This window comes from Phocoena phocoena, chromosome 12 (genome assembly GCF_963924675.1).
Source record: "Phocoena phocoena chromosome 12, mPhoPho1.1, whole genome shotgun sequence".
In the NCBI taxonomy this organism is placed as follows: domain Eukaryota; kingdom Metazoa; phylum Chordata; class Mammalia; order Artiodactyla; family Phocoenidae; genus Phocoena; species Phocoena phocoena.
In genome coordinates this window covers 84,091,067-84,111,046 of record NC_089230.1, presented here as the reverse complement: position 1 = coordinate 84,111,046, position 19,980 = coordinate 84,091,067, and the positions used below count along the sequence as shown (strand labels likewise).

The following is a 19,980-nucleotide window of genomic DNA, read 5'->3' as shown; positions in this document are numbered from 1 at the left end:
CTCAGCATGCAGAATCAGAGATGTAATATGTAACTAGATAATATCCAGCATTTCTGGGAAAGGGCTGGGCTTGTGGACAATAGCCATCTCAGAAGCTATGGTTCCTGGCTGTAGGGCGTCATCTGAGCCAAAGTTAAAGGCCTACCAGCCATAGCTAAAATGGATATAACTAACTTTATGACAACAACCATTAATATTATTGAATTAAATCTTCTTGCTTCAATTCCATAGTCATCAAGAAATCGTCTATTCATAATTTGGCTTCTCATGCAGATTTCTTCCCTAGATCAGTGACTCAACTATCCTATCCCAAGGCAGTTATTATTTCTCACTACAACCCAAGTTATACAGAGGATCAAACCCTAAATCCCTAAGTCATCTTGTTTATAATGATTAATTTTCTCTCATGCATTTAAAATGATACTAGAAACACACTATCCTTGGGAGGATTAAGAAAAATAATCACAGATCACTTCCTGTAGGCTTAATTCTCTCTATGAAACCAACTGGAAAGACGGCTGAATTAACATTCCAGTGTAGAAGTCTCTGTAACCTTGGTTACAATGGATCAATCCACTAGCCTCTAGGTTCATTGATAAGATACGGTTCATAAACCTGGACTGCACTAAGATAAAAGCTGGCTTATCTTGTCACATGTTCCACAGCATAAATACACTGTAGTGTTACACAGGAGACAGGCCCAATCCCACAAAACTGTTTTTGAAGAAGTGATTTATATCCTGCCAATAAGTTTGCATTCTGCTTAATATACCACCATTTCAAAAGTTTTCTCTTAACAGGTCAAATCTAGATTTTACAATATACATTTAATTTATTCATTAGAAATAATAAATTCTATATTAAAATACCATAAAATTTCTGAAATCTATACCAAAGAAATGGAATTTCATAGGTCTTGTAGATTTTAGATCAGGAGACAGAAGTTAGAGCCAAAGCAGCTAAGTTAAAATCCAGTGGCGCAGTGGTTGAGAATCTGCCTGCCAATGCAGGGGACACGGGTTCGAGCCCTGGTCTTGGAAGATCCCACATGCTGCGGAGCAACTAAGCCTGTTAGCCACAACTACTGAGCCTGCGCATCTGGAGCCCGCGCTCCGCAACAAGAGAAGTCGCGATAGTGAGAGGCCCGCGCACCGAGATTTAGAGTGGCCCCCGCTTGCCCCAACTGGAGAAGGCCCTCATGCAGAAACGAGGACCCAACACAGCAAAAATAATTTAAAAAAAAAATCCAGTGAATCCTGAAAAACTTACCCCATCAACAGAAACTTCTATAGATTTTTTTTTCAGTGTCCTACTGAAATTTTATTCAACCTCTTGATTCATTGCTGGAAAAAAAAAAAAAAAAAGACAGCCCTTTCCTAACTCAGCACTTACACATTTTTATAAAAGCACGAGTCATATTTATTCAAAGAGACAATTTCGAAAACACTTAGGTGGTTATTATAAATAGCTTCTCTAATCCAACACTAGGGAAGGAAGAGAGAGGAAAGGAGGGAAGGAGGGGCCAATCCACCACCACCCCAGATTAATCGGTTCTGTAGGGTACAAAACACACCAATCCACCATGACCCCCAGGTTAAACTGGCTGATGCTGCAAACTCCCAGACAGTACACTCTACTACTGCCAATACATAGAAGAAATTTCTAGAAAACTGAGATTTTCAAAATCAAGAGTGCAAGTGGGAAAGTGGTAACAAAAGTTATCAAACAATGGTATCAGAGGAAGAGCGCAGAGATTTAAGGGAACTTGACTGAACCTCCACAAAGAAGGGCTGAAAGTGAACCTAAGTAAAACAAAGTACGTAACAGAAGTTTCAGGACTACCAGATGAGTTCTATACTACTTATTCATGGTGTTGAAACAGTCATCTCAAATGTGATATCAGAATTAAAAGGAAACCATAAACAAGACAAAAAGGCAACCCTCAGAATGGGAGAAAATATTTGCAAACGAAGCAACTGACAAGGGATTAACCTCCCAAATATACAAACAGCTCATGCAGCTCAATATCAAAAAACAAAACAACCCAATCCAAAAATGGGTGGAAGACCTAAATAGACATTTCTCCAAAGACATACAAACGGCCAAGAGGCACATGAAAAGATGCTCAACTTCACTAATTATTAGAGAAATACAAATCAAAACTACAACAACATACCACGGCACACCAGTCAGAATGGCCATCATCAAAAAATCTACAAACAATAAATGCTGGAGAGGTTGTGGAGAAAAGGGAACCCTCCTACACTGTGGGAACATAAACTGGTACAGCCACTATGGAGAACAGTATGGAGGTTCCTTAAAAAACTAAAAATAGAACTATATTATGACCCAGCAATCCCACTACTGGGCATATACCCTGAGAAAACCATAATTCCGAAAGATACATGCACCCCAATGTTCACTGCAGCACTATTTACAATAGCCATGGAAGCAACCTAAACGCCCATCGACAGATGAATGGATAAAGAAGATGTGGTACATATATATAATGGAATATTACTCAGCCATAAAAAGGAACGAAACTGGGTCATTTGTAGAGACGTGGATGGACCTAGAGACTGTCATACAGAGTGAAGTAAGTCAGAAAGAGAAAAACAAATATCGTATATTAATGCATATATGTGGAATCTAGAAAAATGGTACAGATGAACCTATTTGCAAAGCAGAAATAGAGACACAGAAGTAGAGAACAAACGTATGGACTCCAAGGCAGGAAAGGGGGTTTGGGATGAATTGGGAGAATGGGATTGACACATATACAATAAAATGTATAAAACAGATAACTAATGAGAACCTACTGTATAGCACAGGGAACTCTACTCAGTGCTCTGTGGTGACCTAAATGGAAAGGAAATCCAAAAAAAAGGGGACATATGTATACATATAGCTGATTCACTTTGCTGTACAGCAGAAACTAACACAACATTGTAAAGCAACTATATTCTAATTTAAAAAAAAAAGTCTATATATAGCTTTATTCTACATTTTGGCGAGCAGCCCAGACAGGCAATGCAATGGAAATATACTTACTGTAGTAACCATACAATACGGTGTCCTCGATCCGTCTGCTGACATTAGCGTTGGCCCAGTCCTAGGATCAAAAGGAAACAATAGAAATATTAATGAAACAGCCATTTGCTTAACAATTATACTTAAATTTTAATATGACTGAATATCACTTATAAATGTACCATTGACTCTGACAGGTATGGTCTGTGCCCTCAAGAAGTGACAGACAAGTAAACAGGCAATTTCAGCAGGTGAATGCTGAGCTAATGTGACGACATGTTTCTGGGGAAGCACATGAAGCAGAGGCAGCTACGGGCCATGGCCACTAAACTGGGGCCAGAATAACACAGTGGGAAGGAGGGAAGAGAATAAAGGAACATACATGAAGACTTTGAAAAACCTGCAGGAAGCAAAATATAGATTCACTAGAGCTTTTGGAAAGGGAAGAGAAAGCAGGTGGAGTGAGGGAGGGAAAGGCATTAGGTTTGAGGGACTGTGAATCACGCCAAGTATTCTGGCCTCTGTCCTAAAGGCAATGGAAAATAGTGATGCGGTTTTGTGCAGAATGACAGGTATGATTTGTATTTTAGAAACAAGATATTTTAAAATACCTAAAAGAACAGTCAATATAAACTTCTTAGCATTCAACCCACATTTTCTTTAAATTAGTCATTTAAATTTAGTACTTTAACTTAGAAAATTAATTCTAATTAATCTTTTCAAATAAAAAAACTATACATTAATGAAATAGAACTGGGGTATAATAGCAAGCCTTTTTGACTATCCTAATTGTACGCATATAAAAAATTAAGCCTGGAGCGTTAAAGTGACCAGTCATTGCGATTAAGTACCAAGGCTCAAATTAGTATTCAGGTCAATTTTGTTCTATCAATACTTTAAGAGCTCAAGTCAGTATCAACATCCCACTTACAAGGTCTCTTAAGGAAGCGTGGTAACATTTAACTCTAAAATAATTTAGGTTTTTCTTTTTTTTCCTTTTTCACCTACAAACACCTCTAGCAATGAATATCTATGAATTTCTAATTAACAAATGCCTAAAAGAACAAAAAAATGTGGAAACCCCAAATTTAGCACTACAAATGCAAACCTTGACACACAGCGCACAATGAAAATAGTATTTTTCCAATAGCAATTAAGACTATGAAAAACTTAAGAGGACTTCCCTGGTGGTGCAGTGGTTAAGAGTCCGCCTGCCAATGCAGGGGACAAGGGTTTGATCTCCGGTCCAGGAAGATCCCACATGCCGCGGAGCGCCATAATTACTGAACCTGCACTCTAGAGCCCGTGAGCCACAACTACTGAGCCCACGTGCCACAACTACTGAGCCCACGCGCCACAACTACTGAAGCCCACGCACCTAGAGCCCATGCTCCGCAACAAGAGAAGCCACCGCAATGAGAAGCCCACGCACCGCAACGAAGAGTGGCCCCCGCTCGCCACAATTAGAGAAAGCCCGTGCACAGCACAAAGACCCAACACAGCCAAAAATAAATAAATAAAAAATAATTTTCTTATTTTTTTTCCAGTACACGGGCCTCTCACTGTTGTGGCCTCTCCCGTTGCGGAGCACAGGCTCCGGACGCGCAGGCTCAGCGGCCATGGCTCACGGACCCAGCCACTCCGCAGCATGTGGGAACTTCCCGGACCGGGGCACGAACCTGCGTCCCCTGCATCGTCGGCAGGCAGACTCTCAACCACTGCGCCACCAGGGAGGCCCCAAATAAATTTTTTTAAAAAAGAAAAACTTAATGGCCTAAATTTTAAAATTATGTTAACTATATAAACAAACAAATAATTACAGAATATAAAAAAGATCCTAATAAATGAAAAGTCACACGTTCCCACATGAAAAGACCGTAAATACCAAACCCCTCCAAATTAATCTATAAACACTATATATTGCCTATCAAAATCCCAATAGTGGGTACAGTGTTTTGCCATGCTGATTCTAAAAGTCATCTGAAAAACATACAGGTGTATATGGATATCCATAAAGTACTTCTGAGTGCGGGTAAACAGAACAAGTTGCAACCAACAGTTTTAACGACGTACACAATCTTTGTCTAAAAAACGTAATGAAAGAAACACTGTACATATACTACAGAAAAATGGAAAGAACGTTAAGCAGTGCTTACCACACAGGACTGGAAAAGCACTGGGGAGAATTCTAGCCAATGACTGGAAATTTCTTCATCAATGACGCAAGAATCCAAATGAATATACACACAACCAAAGCTTCTACTCCCAAAAGCTCTGTTTCTTTAGTCATTGTTTATACAGCAAAACAGACATTTTAAAAGATTTTCCAAACTTGAAGATTTTTTGAAACAGGATAATTACATCTATCCTCACGCAAGCTCCCTACCAATTTCCAAGACAACCCCACAAGGCATTAACGTACCCATTGAGAATCACATAAAAGTTAAACTTCAAAATTGAAGAAGACCCCAACCTCAGAAAAAGATTAAATGTAGAAAGTCTGAAGGTAATTAAAGCCAAAGGTTCACTGAAATTTAGTATCTTTTACCCTCCAACGTTCTTTAGTTTAACCAAATCTTGTGGCAGTTAGAGAGCATTACGGTTACTATCTTAAAGCAAAAATATGTGTAAAATATACAACATCACTGAAGTACTATTTGTGTATTTGGCTTTTATATACAGTCTTGCCTCCAAGGTATCTGATGTACTGTCAAAACAGCTTAGTTTATGAAACTTCCTTCTTCTACATTTTGAGAAATGCTGTGCCCTTGATACATTTCACAAGCTACTGCCTCCCAAAGTAGAGACCGAAAGGAACTCCAGAAGCCCCACAGGAATGTGAGAAAAACAAGAACTAATACTAAGTAAAGAATACGAAAGAAGAACATTTTAGAAGAAAGGAAAAGGATATAAAGTGTTTGTCAACCATTGGCTTCTGTGCTGGGTGACCCCTGTGAGGGCTGTCCTGTGCATTGCAGGTGTTTAGCAGGTCCAGCTGCTGGGGAGACCGAGTGGTCAGACAAGGCTTGGCATGCCTCCCAAAGTAGAGACCGAAAGGAACTCCAGAAGCCCCACAGGAATGTGAGACAAACAAGAACTAATACTAAGTAAAGAATACGAAAGAAGAACATTTTAGAAGAAAGGAAAAGGATATAAAGTCCACGATACAAAGCGGTAAGCGGTTCGTGTATGTAAAACTCCCTCTCCCATTCTTCAAGATGACTTTCTGAAATGCTCCGTCCAGCCCCAAACCACACCTGACTCTCCTTAATTTTACCAGATAACCTCACCTCAGACCAATGGTTCTCATGCAGGGGTGACTCCATCCCCCATGGAAACCTGGCAATGTCCTGGAGATGCTGGAGGGTGGCGGCAGGCTCTGTAGGCTACCGGCATCGAGTGGCAGAGGCCAGGACCTGCTAAACACCTGCAATGCACAGGACAGCCCTCACAGGGGTCACCCAGCACAGAAGCCAATGGTTGACAAACACTGACTTAAAGGTCTCTCAAAAAATCTGAGGACAAAAGAGACCTACTCAATTCACTCCCCAATCTAGAACCGACCGCGATCTGTACTCGACCGCGCTATTTACAGCCAACCCTTTCCCTTTGGGTCCCCACCCCTCGGCCTTCGCAGGGACACTGCACCTGCAGCGATACGCTTTCTCTCCTCCCAGACACCTCTCCCACTCTACTGAACCCTAAAGTACACAGGCTCTAGTAGTTTCCATGAAAGGACACACCACCACCACAGATAAACACACCCCACCCACCCTACCTCCTACTCCCCTGGAGGACAGAGCTTCCTGAAAAGCTGTCAGCATCCCAGTCACTGCTCCCTCACCTTCCGCCCGCACTCAGCCACTCCCACCAACTGCCCCGCGGCTCCATGGGGACGGCTCTTCACCAGAACGCAGTCACTCCCCTCCCTCTCTCCCTCCACCTCTCAGCATCACTCTTCCTGAAACACAGTCTTCTCCTGAGAAGCCTCCTCTTCCGTTTTCCTTCCCACCTCCCAAGCTGCAGCCCCTCCCCTTGGGCCAGCTCCAGGTAACTAGCGCGGCTCTCGAATCCATGGCCCATGCCAAGCCTTGTCTGACCACTCGGTCTCCCCAGCAGCTGGACAGTGCATAGCTCTGAATACCGTGCACATGCTGATGACTTCCAGATACTTCTCTCCAACCCTAAGGTTTCCCTGGAGCTTCAACTCCCTGCTCGACGCTGCACTTGAATACGTATGATAGGCACCTTGAAGGTAACTTGTCCAAAATACAGCTCTTTTTTTACATCCCTCACTTGCCCGTGTGCACACACAAGTCTAATTACTCCCCCAGGCTGCCCTATTTCTCTAAGGTGTACTAAGCTTTAGTGCTTCGTTAATCTCTAGTTTTCATTTTCCTTCCACCTCCATATCTAATCCATCAGCCAATCCAAGCAGTTCTAGCTCCAAAATCCATACCGCTTTTAATCCCTTTTCTCCACTAGTACCCCTCTAACCCACATCACCTTTATTTTTTACCTTCACTAACTTCCCATTGCCCTTGGAAGAAAATCTAAACCCATTAACATGGCCTAAAAGTGGCAAACAATCTGGCCCCACCTTCTTCTTCATCTCAGCTCGTAGCAAAGCATGGCCCCCAATGCCACAGCTCAGCCAAACGGGCCAAAAGCACATCTGCCTGAGGGCCTCTGTACAGGTCGCTACTTCTCCCTGAGGCAGCCCTCAGTCAGTTCCCACCTCCAGGACCTGGCAGCCTGGCCCTGGCGCTCCTCATCCCCCTGTCCTGCCTCAACACCCACCACCGAGCTGAGCCTCACATCGCTCTGCTCTGCATCCTCACTGGAGTGAGCACGAGGAAGCTAGCTTGTTTTGTCTGTTGACTGCTGGTCTGCTCTCACAGAACGTGAGCTCCCTGAGAGCAGCGGCCTCGTTGGCTGTAATCGTTAATCTCTAGCATCCACATCTCTGTCAGGTACACATTTCATACTCAGTCAATATTAAGTTCATGAATATACTTAAGGTGTAGCGAAGAGTACAGAGTTCTAGGATAAAATTACCAGCATCTGAGAGTAGGTATGAGGCAGCAGTAGAGTTCAACCCAGACATCTCCTAATTATGGGCCATAAAGAGACTAACCATTGATGGAGGGAAGGAGGTGAACATTTTAGCTACCAAAACAAATGTTGCAATGCCATATCTTAACTACTGATTTTATTTTAATTTTACACACTGTATAAAATAAAGAATATTTGTTCACGTTAGTGGCCATTTCTGATTTTTTTGATTGGTATACTTTGTGTATATCACTAGCTAAAGTTATTGGTCAATTAGACACTATAATAGAACACTTCTGGCTATACTTTAAGGTTTTTTTTTTCCTTTTTAATCTATAAAGTTAATTATTTCACAAAAACTAGAAACAAAGAAATTATCTGGCTGAAATTATTCATAGTGCCATGTGTTTAAAAAAAGGTGAATGGGGGCTTCCCTGGTGGCGCAGTGGTTGAAAATCCGCCTGCCGATGCAGGGGACACGGGTTCGTGCTCCGGTCCGGGAAGATCCCACATGCCATGGAGCGGCTGGGCCCGTGAGCCATGCGCGTCCAGAGCCTGTGCTCCACAACGGGAGAGGCCACAGCAGTGAGAGGCCCGCATACCGCAAAAAAAAAAAAGGGTGAATGGAAACAGTTCAGACGTTATTACAATATACCCTTGGCCAAAAGAAGGCAGAAACAGCTAGGAAGGCAAATAAGACGAAACAGGGAAAGTATGTAGACTGCCTGCCTGGCACCCTCAGTTCCTACGCCAAATGTTAGCAGTCCTCGACATCTCGAGTTTCCAAACAATTATACCTTATAAGCAGGTCCCTAATCGGTTTAGAGGCTTCAATATTTGAGGTGGAAATGGAGAAAGTTAGACGATACTTATATTCATTTAGGAATAAGAAATGCACACTGTAAAACTTAGGATACAACATAATTCATCATGGAAAACAACGTCAACTTGCACATTCATCCTGACTAATAAGGACAGAAGAGATTAAAGACACTGTGGGCACTTCTACCCGAAGACAGCTAAATTTACAGCCGCCGCATGAAGTCTGAAAACTAATTCTTAAATACCTACTCTTGTCTTTCACTAAGCACCCCAAGGGAATTCATTAATAACATTTTGGACAAAATACTCGCTAGGGTTTACTGGGGAAGTGTCCTTTGAAATTCTTTTCAGTTCTCCTTTCAGTGTTAGCACATGCCAGCTTCAAATGACAACTCTTATGAATTTCACTAGTCCCCCATCCAGCCCTCCCAGAAAAAGACAGAAAGGGAAACAAAGAATGTTTAAAATATCAAGAAAGGCATCAAAGTGTTGGGAAAACAACTGGTACATTAAGCTGAGTTAGCTAAAAACAAACAGAACTAAACAGAGACAACTAAGTAAATGAACAGCAGAAAAAAAAACATATAATTGCTGAATAAATAATCCCTCAATAATGAAAGAAAACTTTTTCTTTTAATTGGGGGAAAAAACACTAACATGGAATTTTTCCCTTCTAATTACTGGTGCACATTCAGATTTAACAACCATAAAATAAGCACATTAACTACAGTTATACATTTTCTTCTCTTTTGGGGCATATTATTAATAAAATAAATGTCCCAAGTTTTTATGGGTAATACTTTTGCTTCTTTAGGTGGGTGAATTCCTAAGTCTTGTTTAAACAAGTATAAATGCAATCTTACGGGTTAAAAAAAACAAAAGTAAAACAAAAAACTAGTACCCAGAAAGTGACTACTAAATTAAGCATGGTCCCAGAACAACTACATAATCTAAGGGCAAGTTCATAATTTCATGAAAATACTTACTTTAGAAATTTCAAGATGAAAACATAATCCCACAAAATCTAAACAAATCAAATATTCTAAATTTAAAACTTAAAAAATCTCCTACTCAAACAACAATTGTACAAGGGATAACACTACTTCCACTGTATCAGATGGATAGATATAGATAGAGGTACAGATCCAGATCCCAGTGAGCAAAGAGCCTTGGAGCCAGACTGCAGAACTTCAAATCCCAGCAACAGCACTTACAAACCCCAAGACCTGAGATGGGTCACGTCACCTCTCTGAACCCTGGCTTCCTGCCCATAAAAACATGGATAACACTATCTACCTCATAGGGCTGTTGGGACATTAATGGCGTGAAGACATGTAAACCATTTAGGAAAGGGTCTGACACATAGTAAATACTCAACAAATGTTAGTTACTATCTCTGTACAGTGTTTGGCACATACTAAGTGGTCAACTGATACTTGCTAAATGAATGACTGACCTACAGAAAATAACTGTAGTTTTCACAGCAATCAGAATCTATCCAAACCTAACTACCAAAAATTACCAAATCATTTCAGCCCAGTTGGCCCAATTCAGGAACTTATTTTGGAACCATGCATTACTGAGATAACTGAAATAATATTTCATTCAAATATTTAAGTTCCTACTGCTTGTCAGACACTGGGCATACAGAAACAAACAAGACACAGTTCCTGCCTCACAGAAGGTTACACTAATAAGAAATGTAAAAGTAACTTGCATAATTGAAAAGAAACTCAGAAATTTTCCAGTCCAACACCATGCATTTTAAAAATGAGCAACTTGAAGTCCAGAAAAGTTCAGTTTGGCCAAAGACACAAGTTAGACAGTGCGAATCAAGATGAGAACTCAGGTCTGATAATCCGCAGCCTACATCACAGTGACTCAGAGTACTCAATATGACATAGAGACGAAGACCCTAATCTGCCACTAACAAAATCCCTTCTAAATTATCCACGTACTGCACTGATGCAGATCAAGTCAAACAGACTTCAAGGGAGCTGCAAGAGGCACAAAAATAACCCTATTATGATTACTTAGCACATTTTCCGATTAACAAAGGCATTCTTCACACTTGGATGGGTGTAAGTCAGTGCGCAGTCTGTCTGTTCCATGTAGTTGTCATATGCTCGGCCTCTATGTGCATTTCCATTCTCGCTTATTCCCGGAGACGACAATAAAACACAACATACACTGCACTGCTAAACATTTCAGTAAATACTTAATTGCCAAGAATATGAAAGGGAAAAATTCCCATAGTATGATGATAATTACCTTAAATGTACCATTTTGGTTTTTCATGTAGGAAACCAAAAATATATCCACTGGTAGAAGTGCTGATGTGATGAGCGCAATCGCCAGAGAAAAGATCGCTGTTATGGTGGAGACAACTTCGCTTTCCCGCTGACTTTGATATTTACGAACATATACCCAGCAGAATGCCAAAATAGCCTGAAACAGAACAGAAAGAAATGTTTTGTTACTGCCCTATGTATTCTCTAAAACTGATTTTAGTCTGTGTTTGTAAGTTCCCAATGGGAAACATTATGTCAAGTAGCGATTCTTCCGGATGTGCAAGCAACATCCACTACCCCTTATAAATTTATTCAAGATTTGTAACTTTCAAAGCCGAGTTCACGAAAGCAGTACAACTTCACTTGGGCGCCAAGACACCAAAAAAAACAAGCAAAAGTTTTCAATAACAGTGCTCAGTTACATATTTCCTTACTGAACACAGTATAACCATTCATGGTTTCACACATTACAGTTCTAACTAGCTCTGAATACTTTTCCCTATAGATCTCCCCAACCTAAAGAAGACATAACCAGAAGTTATTCTATCGTATTCTTACTGCTGAAGCATCACAGAATACCACTTGAATTAAAATTAACTTCTGTCCCATTATGACAGTTCAAGAGTACCATTCAACTAAAGATTAACTGCCAATAATCACCATGCAATTGACACATTATATTATAATTCACATCTCAAAGGGCATTAAACGAAGAAAAGTGAACACTGAAAATGGATGCACGTGCACTGCAAGGAACTTTCCAGGGAAAAAGTACACTCAGAGGTACTGAGGTTGACATCTCAACAAGGTACTCTGAATAGTCGTCTCCATCTTCCTAGAAACTAACAGAGGGTATAGGACTGTACTCTCGCAATCCTCTAACTTCAGATTCCAGCATCAGAATCCCCTGGAGGGCTGCTAAAGCACAGAGTTCCAGATCCAACAGGTCTGGAGAAGGTCCAGAAAACCTGCGTTTCTCACAAGTTCCCAGGTGAGGCTGATGCTGGTCCAAGGACTACACTTCGAGAACCTCCGCCCTAATCCTAGGGGAAGCAGACAGATCCCGAATCAGTGATTCTCAACCTTGGCTGTGTTAGAATCCCCCGGGTAAAAACTTAAATTCCTACCTGTACACCCACCCGCAAACCACTTCAATCAGAGAGTGAGGCTCCTCCAGGCAGCACTTCAAATGCCTGAGGATTCCAACCTGAGGCGAACCTGAAAACCAGGGTTTTAACCAAGCTCTATCAAAGCCCTGGGACACAAGCTTAGTTTTGGCATTTCATGCTTTTCAACAGATTTAACTTTCACTGTAAGCAGACAGGGCAGGGATTCCCTAGAGAAAGAGAACCAGGCATGGCCTTCTTGACTTAAGAGAAGCCACTTTTGGCCCAAGCCATCTAAGCCTGGCTACAGCGCACTTGCTTGAATGGGTCTCAGTAACTAAAGATCTTAAAGGAACAAAAGACTTACCAGGTGAGAGAAGTAACAACAGTAAAGATAATAAATCAGTTGTAAACTCCCAATTCTGTTTCTACAGGTGGTAAAGATTAGCCTGAAGCACTTTCTTGAGCTGTTTTGCAGAATTTAACCCCACCTGGGGTGCTCAACCACTAGATCAACTGGAACCTAAGGGGTGATGATGTTGACCTTTTCTGACCCTAGTGACTTCAATCAATTAAAGCTTGGCCTCTGTGGACCCTTGCCCCAATTCTATTCCTCTGCTCAAGCCCCTTAATAATATGCATACACCCTTAGCTTAAAACTCCCCCAATCTTGCTGTTGAGGAGACACTGCTTTGGGAAGGACCCCCCTTGCTCTCCCTACTCCTGCTCTTCGGCTTGGCTGTGTCTTTTGGTTCAACACCCATCAACAGGCAAACCCAGTTTTTCATGTAACGTTACTTCCCTTCTAGTTCAGGAGCCAGAACTGAACTAAGCACCACCTAACTAACCTAAGCACCACCTAAGTAGTTTCAGTTTCCAAATTCTCCAACCACAGTCAAGATATAAGAACAGTTCCATCACCACAGAAAAATCCCCTTTGCCCCTCCAGAGTTAACCCGTCTCTCTACTCCCCAGCCCTCGACAACCACTATCTGTTATCTGTCCCCATACCTTCTGCTTTTTCTAGAATGTCATCATGTCCTTATATAGCATGTCTTTTGAGTCTGGCTTCTTTCACTTAGCATAATGAATCTGAAATCCATCCAAGTTGTTGCATGTAATTCCTTTACATTATTAACATTTCAGGTGGTATCAGAATAGCAGGAAAAAATAAGGTGAAAAGGAAAATGTGCTCCTGGGAACCTGGTGGTTGGAGAGAAAGAAACAAAGGAGGAAAGGAAGGAAGGGAGGGGGGAGGGGGGAGGAAGGAAGGAAGAGAAAGAGGGAGGGAGGAAGGGAGAGAGGGAGAGGGGGAGGGGGAGAGAGAGAGAAAGGAAAGAAAGGAAAGAAAGAAAAAGAAAGAAAAGGAAGGAAGGAAGGAAGGGAGGGAGGGAGAGAGAAAGAAAGCTTCGAAGAGAGAAAGAAAGAAAGAAGGAGAGAGAGGGAGGGAGGGAGGAAGGAAGGGGGAAGAGAGAGAAAGAAAAAGAAAGAAAGGAAGGAAGGGGAGAGAGAAAGAAGACCTTCATTCAAATTCCGGCTTAACAACTTACTAATTTCTTCTTGTTCTGGAAAATATTCTTTCATAAAATGTTACTTATATTAATATTTAATGGGTTTGTTTCTAAATTAATTGACAGATATTTAAAATATTCCCCAATTATTTTGGAAGTCACTGGAAGATGAACCTTTTCTTTCTATCCTGACACAAAGTGCTCAATAAATTTTTTGTTGGACTTCAAGGAGATCTGCACTTTTACAAAGTTCAGAGTGACAGGTATTACTGCAAAGGAAGGAGTTTGCCAATAACAGGCAGGGAAAGGGCAACACAGGCAAAATAGTTAAGCCAGAGGTTCCCAAACTTTTTGGTCTCAAGATCCCTTTACAGTTTTAAAACAGAACCCCAAGCAGTTGTTTACAGGTTAAATCTGTAACAGGGAAGAGCTAAATCCGACTCCAAGTTGGATCCGTTTCTTCGACTTTAACCGTTGCTTTTGTTATTATAACCATACCTAATGGCCTGCCTCAGGGAACCCGCAGGCCTGTGAATGGCTGCAAGGAAAAAGAAACTAACACATCCCCTCTCCCAGGCTGGTCACTCCAGGAAGTGTTTTGCAAGACTGATGGCCCTTTTACTTTACTTCCTCAAGGCCTCTCCCTCTCTGATTCTGCAAAAGAAACTGGCATCCAGACCCCATAAGATGGTTTTTCAGAGACACTAGTCCACCATCTTCTCAGTCTGCGAGTAAAGTCGCATTCCTTGCCCCGACACTCGGGTTCACTGGCCTGTCATGCGGCGAGCAGAGCGAGCTTGGACTCGGTAACAGATCTATCAATAGTTACTACGTTATAAAATAAACCAAATGTCCTCAACTGTAAGACAGAAATAAGAATACTTCTTTCATAGCAGGTTATAAAAATTGAATGAAGGGTTTACTACAGCGCCACAAACAGCAGCAATTATTATTAAATGTCATATGAAGTAACATCTTAGAGGATTTCATAAAAGAGACCAATACATAATTTTGCTAACAACTATAAGGAAAGGTTTAGAGCAGTCCCCAACCCCTCACAAGAGATTGTGATTTCACCTGTCTGGGCATTAGGGCTTTTAACACTCCCCAGGTGGCTTTAATGAGCAGTCAAGGTGGAGAAGCACCTGGGCAGAGGCAGGCATGAGAACAGATAAACTTTTGTTAAATGAATATACACCTACTGCCTGGGATCTTGTCGAACTGCAGATTCTGATTCGGTGGGGCTGGGGTCTTATATTTTGTATTTCTCACAAGTTCCCAGATGATGCCCTCACTTTGAGTAACAAGAGTAAACTTGCTTTACAGAAACGGAGACTCAATCTTGTACAGTAACGGGAAGTGCAACTGGAGAGATGGTGTAAACCAAATTACTGAGCATCCTGCAGGGGGAGGCTTAGGTAGAGGAGCTCAGATTGACACAGTAAACGTAGACAGTTGGATTATAGACTTTAGAGGGGCCAAGTCTCACCTTGCCTTATGCGGCAGAAGAAAATGAAGTCCATCCTGTTTGCCCAAGGTTACAAAAGAAGTCAGTCTCAGTGTTCTGATTCTTTAGAAGATGACTGGCAGCAGTTCTCAAAGTGTTAAGTCCCCAGACCTCTGGCAGTCCCACAACCCTTTCTGGGGATTTGCAAATTGAAACTAACCCCATAATAATACTAAGACATCATCCGCCTTTGTCACTATGTTGATATATGCACTGATGGCGCAAAAGCCTTGGTGGGGAAAACTGCTGGCGTTGGCACCAAACGTGCCAGTAGTAATCTTACTCTTTACCACCACACCACACTCACAGAAGGGGGAAAAAAAAATGTTTTAAAGACTATTTAACTTAAAACTATAATTGACAAAGCAGTAAATGTTAACTTTATTAAACTTCAACACTTGACTCTTTTAATACTCCATGGGGAAATGCATACTGGAAGTATGTACTCAACCTGCGATGGCTGGCTGCCCCCAGGAAAAGCACCTCAGTATTTAAGAGTCAAAAGCCAAACTAGGCACTATTTCCAAGAAACATCATTTTCACTTCAAAGCACAAGTGACTAACTATGGTTATTCAGACTTGGATATTTGGCAGATTTTTTCTAAATGAACAAAGGAAGCCCATCAGTTCAAGAAAAACAACTGACAGTATTTGTTACAGGTGATAAAATTCAAGCTTTCAAATGAAAACCAGAATTTTGGAAAACCTGTATCCATGACTGTGAGCTTGACAATTCATTTCTGAGACATTTCTTCTGACAAGATCAGTAGTGATACTGATGAATGTGATATTTTGATTTATATAATGAAAGGTATCCATATTTGGAAGATCTGTGTAACTCAGTGAACCAGTATTTTCTAAATGATCAAATGCATCACATTATAAAACCACACATGGGGAAAGATCCATTCAAAGTACAACGTGGACTTTAATACAACTGAACAAAAGTTCATTGATAGGGTTTCAGAAACCATATTTCATATTAAGAAGCTTCTACTTACTGAGTTTTGGTGTAGTATTATAGAACAAGGTCCACAATGACCTAAGATACTCTGCTTCCAACTGCGTATCACTAAAACTTCATATACTTCAATCAAAATAATCTCTGAAAAGGCTGAATGCAGAAGCAGACATGAGAATTCAGCTCTCTTCTAATAATCCAGGAACTAAAGAGACTTGCAGAAAATTAAACAATGGCCCTCATTACTAATTTCTTTCTACTCCAACATCTAATTTCAGACCTTTAATTCCCTTCTCATTTTATCTTGTTCCCACTGTAATATCACCAACTTAAATGGCTTCCCTTCATTATCTACCCAAAGTTTGCCTCAATTCCACTTTCTCCCAATATTGTTCTCTATTCTCTGAAGTCCTATTTAATCCATAAAACCATACTTTGGTTTTCAGTACTTAAAATAACCTGTTACAAGAATTTTTGTTTTCCCACCTATCTTCAGGCCCTCCTAAAGGCCACATTTTGTTTTGTTTGCATCCTCCTACAATTTACAGTACAACTGCTGTACCTTACATGTTTTTCAAGGATAACTGCCAAGAGACTCCCCCCTGAACTTTGATACAGGTTACCTGCTCCTTTGTTCTCCTCTGTCAGGGAGGAGGAAATGTACCTTTCGTTCTGCAGTTCTTCTGACTGGTCTAACAACTAAATTGACATGAGATAGATCAACAGGAGAAAATCAAACAAACGCCTGAGAACATGTATACAGGGGAGAGACCCAAGAAAACTCGCCAAAATGGCCAAAGCCCTCACCTTAAATACCACTTTCAGCTACAGACAGAGGATCCTGGCAGCGGGGGGTGGGGGGGGGGTGGGGGGTGGGTTTGGGACTTCAACAGGAAGGAAGGCAATTCACATGCACACAGAAAGCAAAAGGTTGGCAAATACACTTTTGCTGGGCCAGGCAGACACAACAGGACAGAGGGACTCGGATCTCTAGGCCCAGCGGAGAACCACCACCATCACGCCTAGCCCACATCCTCTGCAGGATATCTCAGGTGATGACTCTATTTTGGGAACAAGCCCCTTACCTAAAATTCTCCCAGCAGCTAAGACAGAGGTAAAAAAGAAAGATTTCCCGAGTCTTCTGTTTCTTACATATAATCAGCCTGAACTAACCATCAAGCCAGAGAGCCATTTTGGGGCGCCAAATTTTGCTCCGCTACAAAGTCAAGTGAATACGAGGGTATGGAAAAGCCAGTGAACTCTCCAAGTACAAGTTTTGGAAACCACAGCCAACCTTCACGGTTTCCACTTTTCTCCAAGCAGAATAAAGTGTGCTCCGGGGTAAAGGCATTATTACTTTCCGGGCACGGGGTAAAGGCAACAAGAGAAGCCTTTTCAAGTTTTCGCACTTTGGAGGGGCGAGTAGTTTCCGCTGCAACACCTACTGTAAAAACAGACTATAACACAGAGGTTGCAAACACGGTAGTGGAATCAAGAAAGTGAAGTAAAATGAGACAAGTCTTGATTTCAACAAGTGAAGTAAACAGTTTTTTGGTTTGATTTTGTTGTTTTCCTAATGCAAAGCGGCAAAATACTTTGGGGCAGATAGTTGTCCTGTTGAAGCAACAACAGGATGCGCTGGAGACCACGAGGGAAGAGCGAGACTGGGGAAGGGTACGAAGAGAAATAAACTGAATTCCCAAATAAAAGGGTTTTAATATGGGTTAGGGAAGTACAACCTAGGCCATTTGGCCCATTAAGGCCCACGTTTTGCTCACTGGAGAAGCAGGAACCAGGGGGCTGGGAAGGAGGCACCTGAAGTCAGGTGGGTACACTGACCCTGACACTGGCAGTGACCAGGGCCCCAGCTCCGCCCTGCACAGGCTTTCGCCCATTAGAGACCAGGAAGGAACGCGAAACCCAGCGTCAGGACGAACACCGCACGTCACCAAGGCAGGGTCTCACAATGGGGAGAGAAGGCTGAAGACGCCCCATCCTAAGGGAAGGGACAAGGTGGACCACTCAGAGGGGCAGAGAAACCCCCCTCCCGGGGCGACGACGCGGCGCCCACGGGACTCGAGCAGGCGGGCGCTCCCGGCTCCCAGGGCCCCTCCTCTCCCCGGGCCCCCATACCCAGGTGCGCCAGCGCAGAGTCCGGGTCAGGAGGCAGCCACCAGCCGAGGGGACCACCCCGCGCGGGCAACGAGGGGCCGGCGCGCCCCTCACCGCGGCCCAGCCCAGGGCCCCCGCAGCCCCCGCAGGAGCGGGCGGGGCGGGGCAAGGAGGGTCCCGGCCCCGGAGACCAACGGCGGGGCTGCCCTCCCCCGTCCAGGCCCTGGGGAACTCCAAGCGTCTCCCCTACCAGGAGCAGGAGGCCGAAGATGCACCAGCCGATCACCAGCTCGGCTGACGCCGCACCCGCCGCCGCCGCCATCTTCGCTTCCGGCCGGGACAGCCCCGGCGAAGAGTGGAAAGGGAGGGGAGAAGGGAGCGAGCGCAGGACTCGGCCCCGCGGACCCTAAAGGTTAAAGGGGCGGAGGGGCGGAGCGCCTGGTTGCCTAGGAGACCAGACCCGCGAGCGGCCCCTGGCGACAATCGGCCGGGGGCGGGGCGCGTCCGGGACGCCGTGACATCACGCGCTGCCGGCTGCGGGGCGGGGCGGGGTTTCTGAGGAGGCGTGGTCTCCCGGCTACGTCACCTCTGTGGAATACTTAATTAGGTCCTGGCTACTGAACCGGAAAAGCTAGGAGCCCACGCGCGGCGCAGGTGTTGTTTCTGCAGAGCCCGGCCGCCTTGGGGGCTTCCCCTGCCGCTGTAAAGGAAGAAGCTCCCTAGTGTCCAAGGCAGAAGTCCTCCCCAGGTTGCAGGCATGGCGGACTATGAAGGGAACGTTTCCCAGCTGCCCAAATGACCTTCTGATTTGCTGGCACCGGGGCCCAGCCTGAGTAGCTGCTGGGCTGGACGCTGCCTTATCATGTGATGTTATGGCCTTTATATTTAGATCTCTACATTCCTGTAAATTTCCATGATGACTTTATACCCTAAACGTACTTGACTCTGTGAACATATCAGAATGAAATCGCAGCTTCTCGTGATGTTCATAAATAAGTGAGCAAGGTACCGCCATAGGCCCATAGTGAAGCCCACGGAATGGTTCCGGGGTGGCTTGCCTGGGTCCATGGAGCGTGGGTACATCGTTAACCACTGAATTGAGCAAACGTATTTGTAGTCACAACACAACTTTATGGATGAAGCCCACATCTCTTGACAATGCATTATGTGGTTATGTTACCCCAGACCTGTTTCAGGCTGGAATCCTGCTGAAGGGAAGGGCAAAATGAGGAGGGAAGAAGAAAATCGAGAAGAGTTTTACTGTGAATTGTACCATCCAAGGTGGTTTCCTGCTCTCTGAACTTGTGAGTGTTTGAATGTGACTTTTCCTCCTGTGGGCCATTCATTTCTGGGGAGGCCTCTCTCCTATAGTTTCCTCAAAGTGAATAGAGACATCTCTACTCCAGCTAGCCACTTAAAATTCCCTCACCTGCTGCAGGGCATACTGTGGTCACTTAAACTTCTGCCTCTTCCTGCTAAGGTCTCCTAATCCTCTCCTGAAGGCCTGCTGGCTTGCAGGAGAAATTTAAGACAACGGCAGGCCAGTTTCCCCCCTTCTCACACACCGCCCAAATCCCCTGTACAC

General features: G+C 43.3%; 1 protein-coding gene across 1 annotated transcript in view; it reads right to left on the bottom strand.

Annotated features, from left to right (window-relative positions):
• Positions 1-18,726, bottom strand: part of LMBRD1 (LMBR1 domain containing 1) — a 117,118-nt gene extending 98,392 nt beyond the window's left edge. Inside the window, exons 1-3 of the mRNA XM_065888769.1 lie at positions 18,646-18,726; positions 11,179-11,355; positions 3,052-3,112 (exon numbers count right to left, since the gene is read on the bottom strand). Coding sequence (XP_065744841.1) covers positions 3,052-3,112; positions 11,179-11,355; positions 18,646-18,717 — 310 coding nt within the window. The 5' untranslated portion in view covers positions 18,718-18,726. The remainder of the gene's footprint in view (positions 1-3,051; positions 3,113-11,178; positions 11,356-18,645) is intronic.
• Between the last annotated feature and the right edge of the window lie 1,254 nt (positions 18,727-19,980).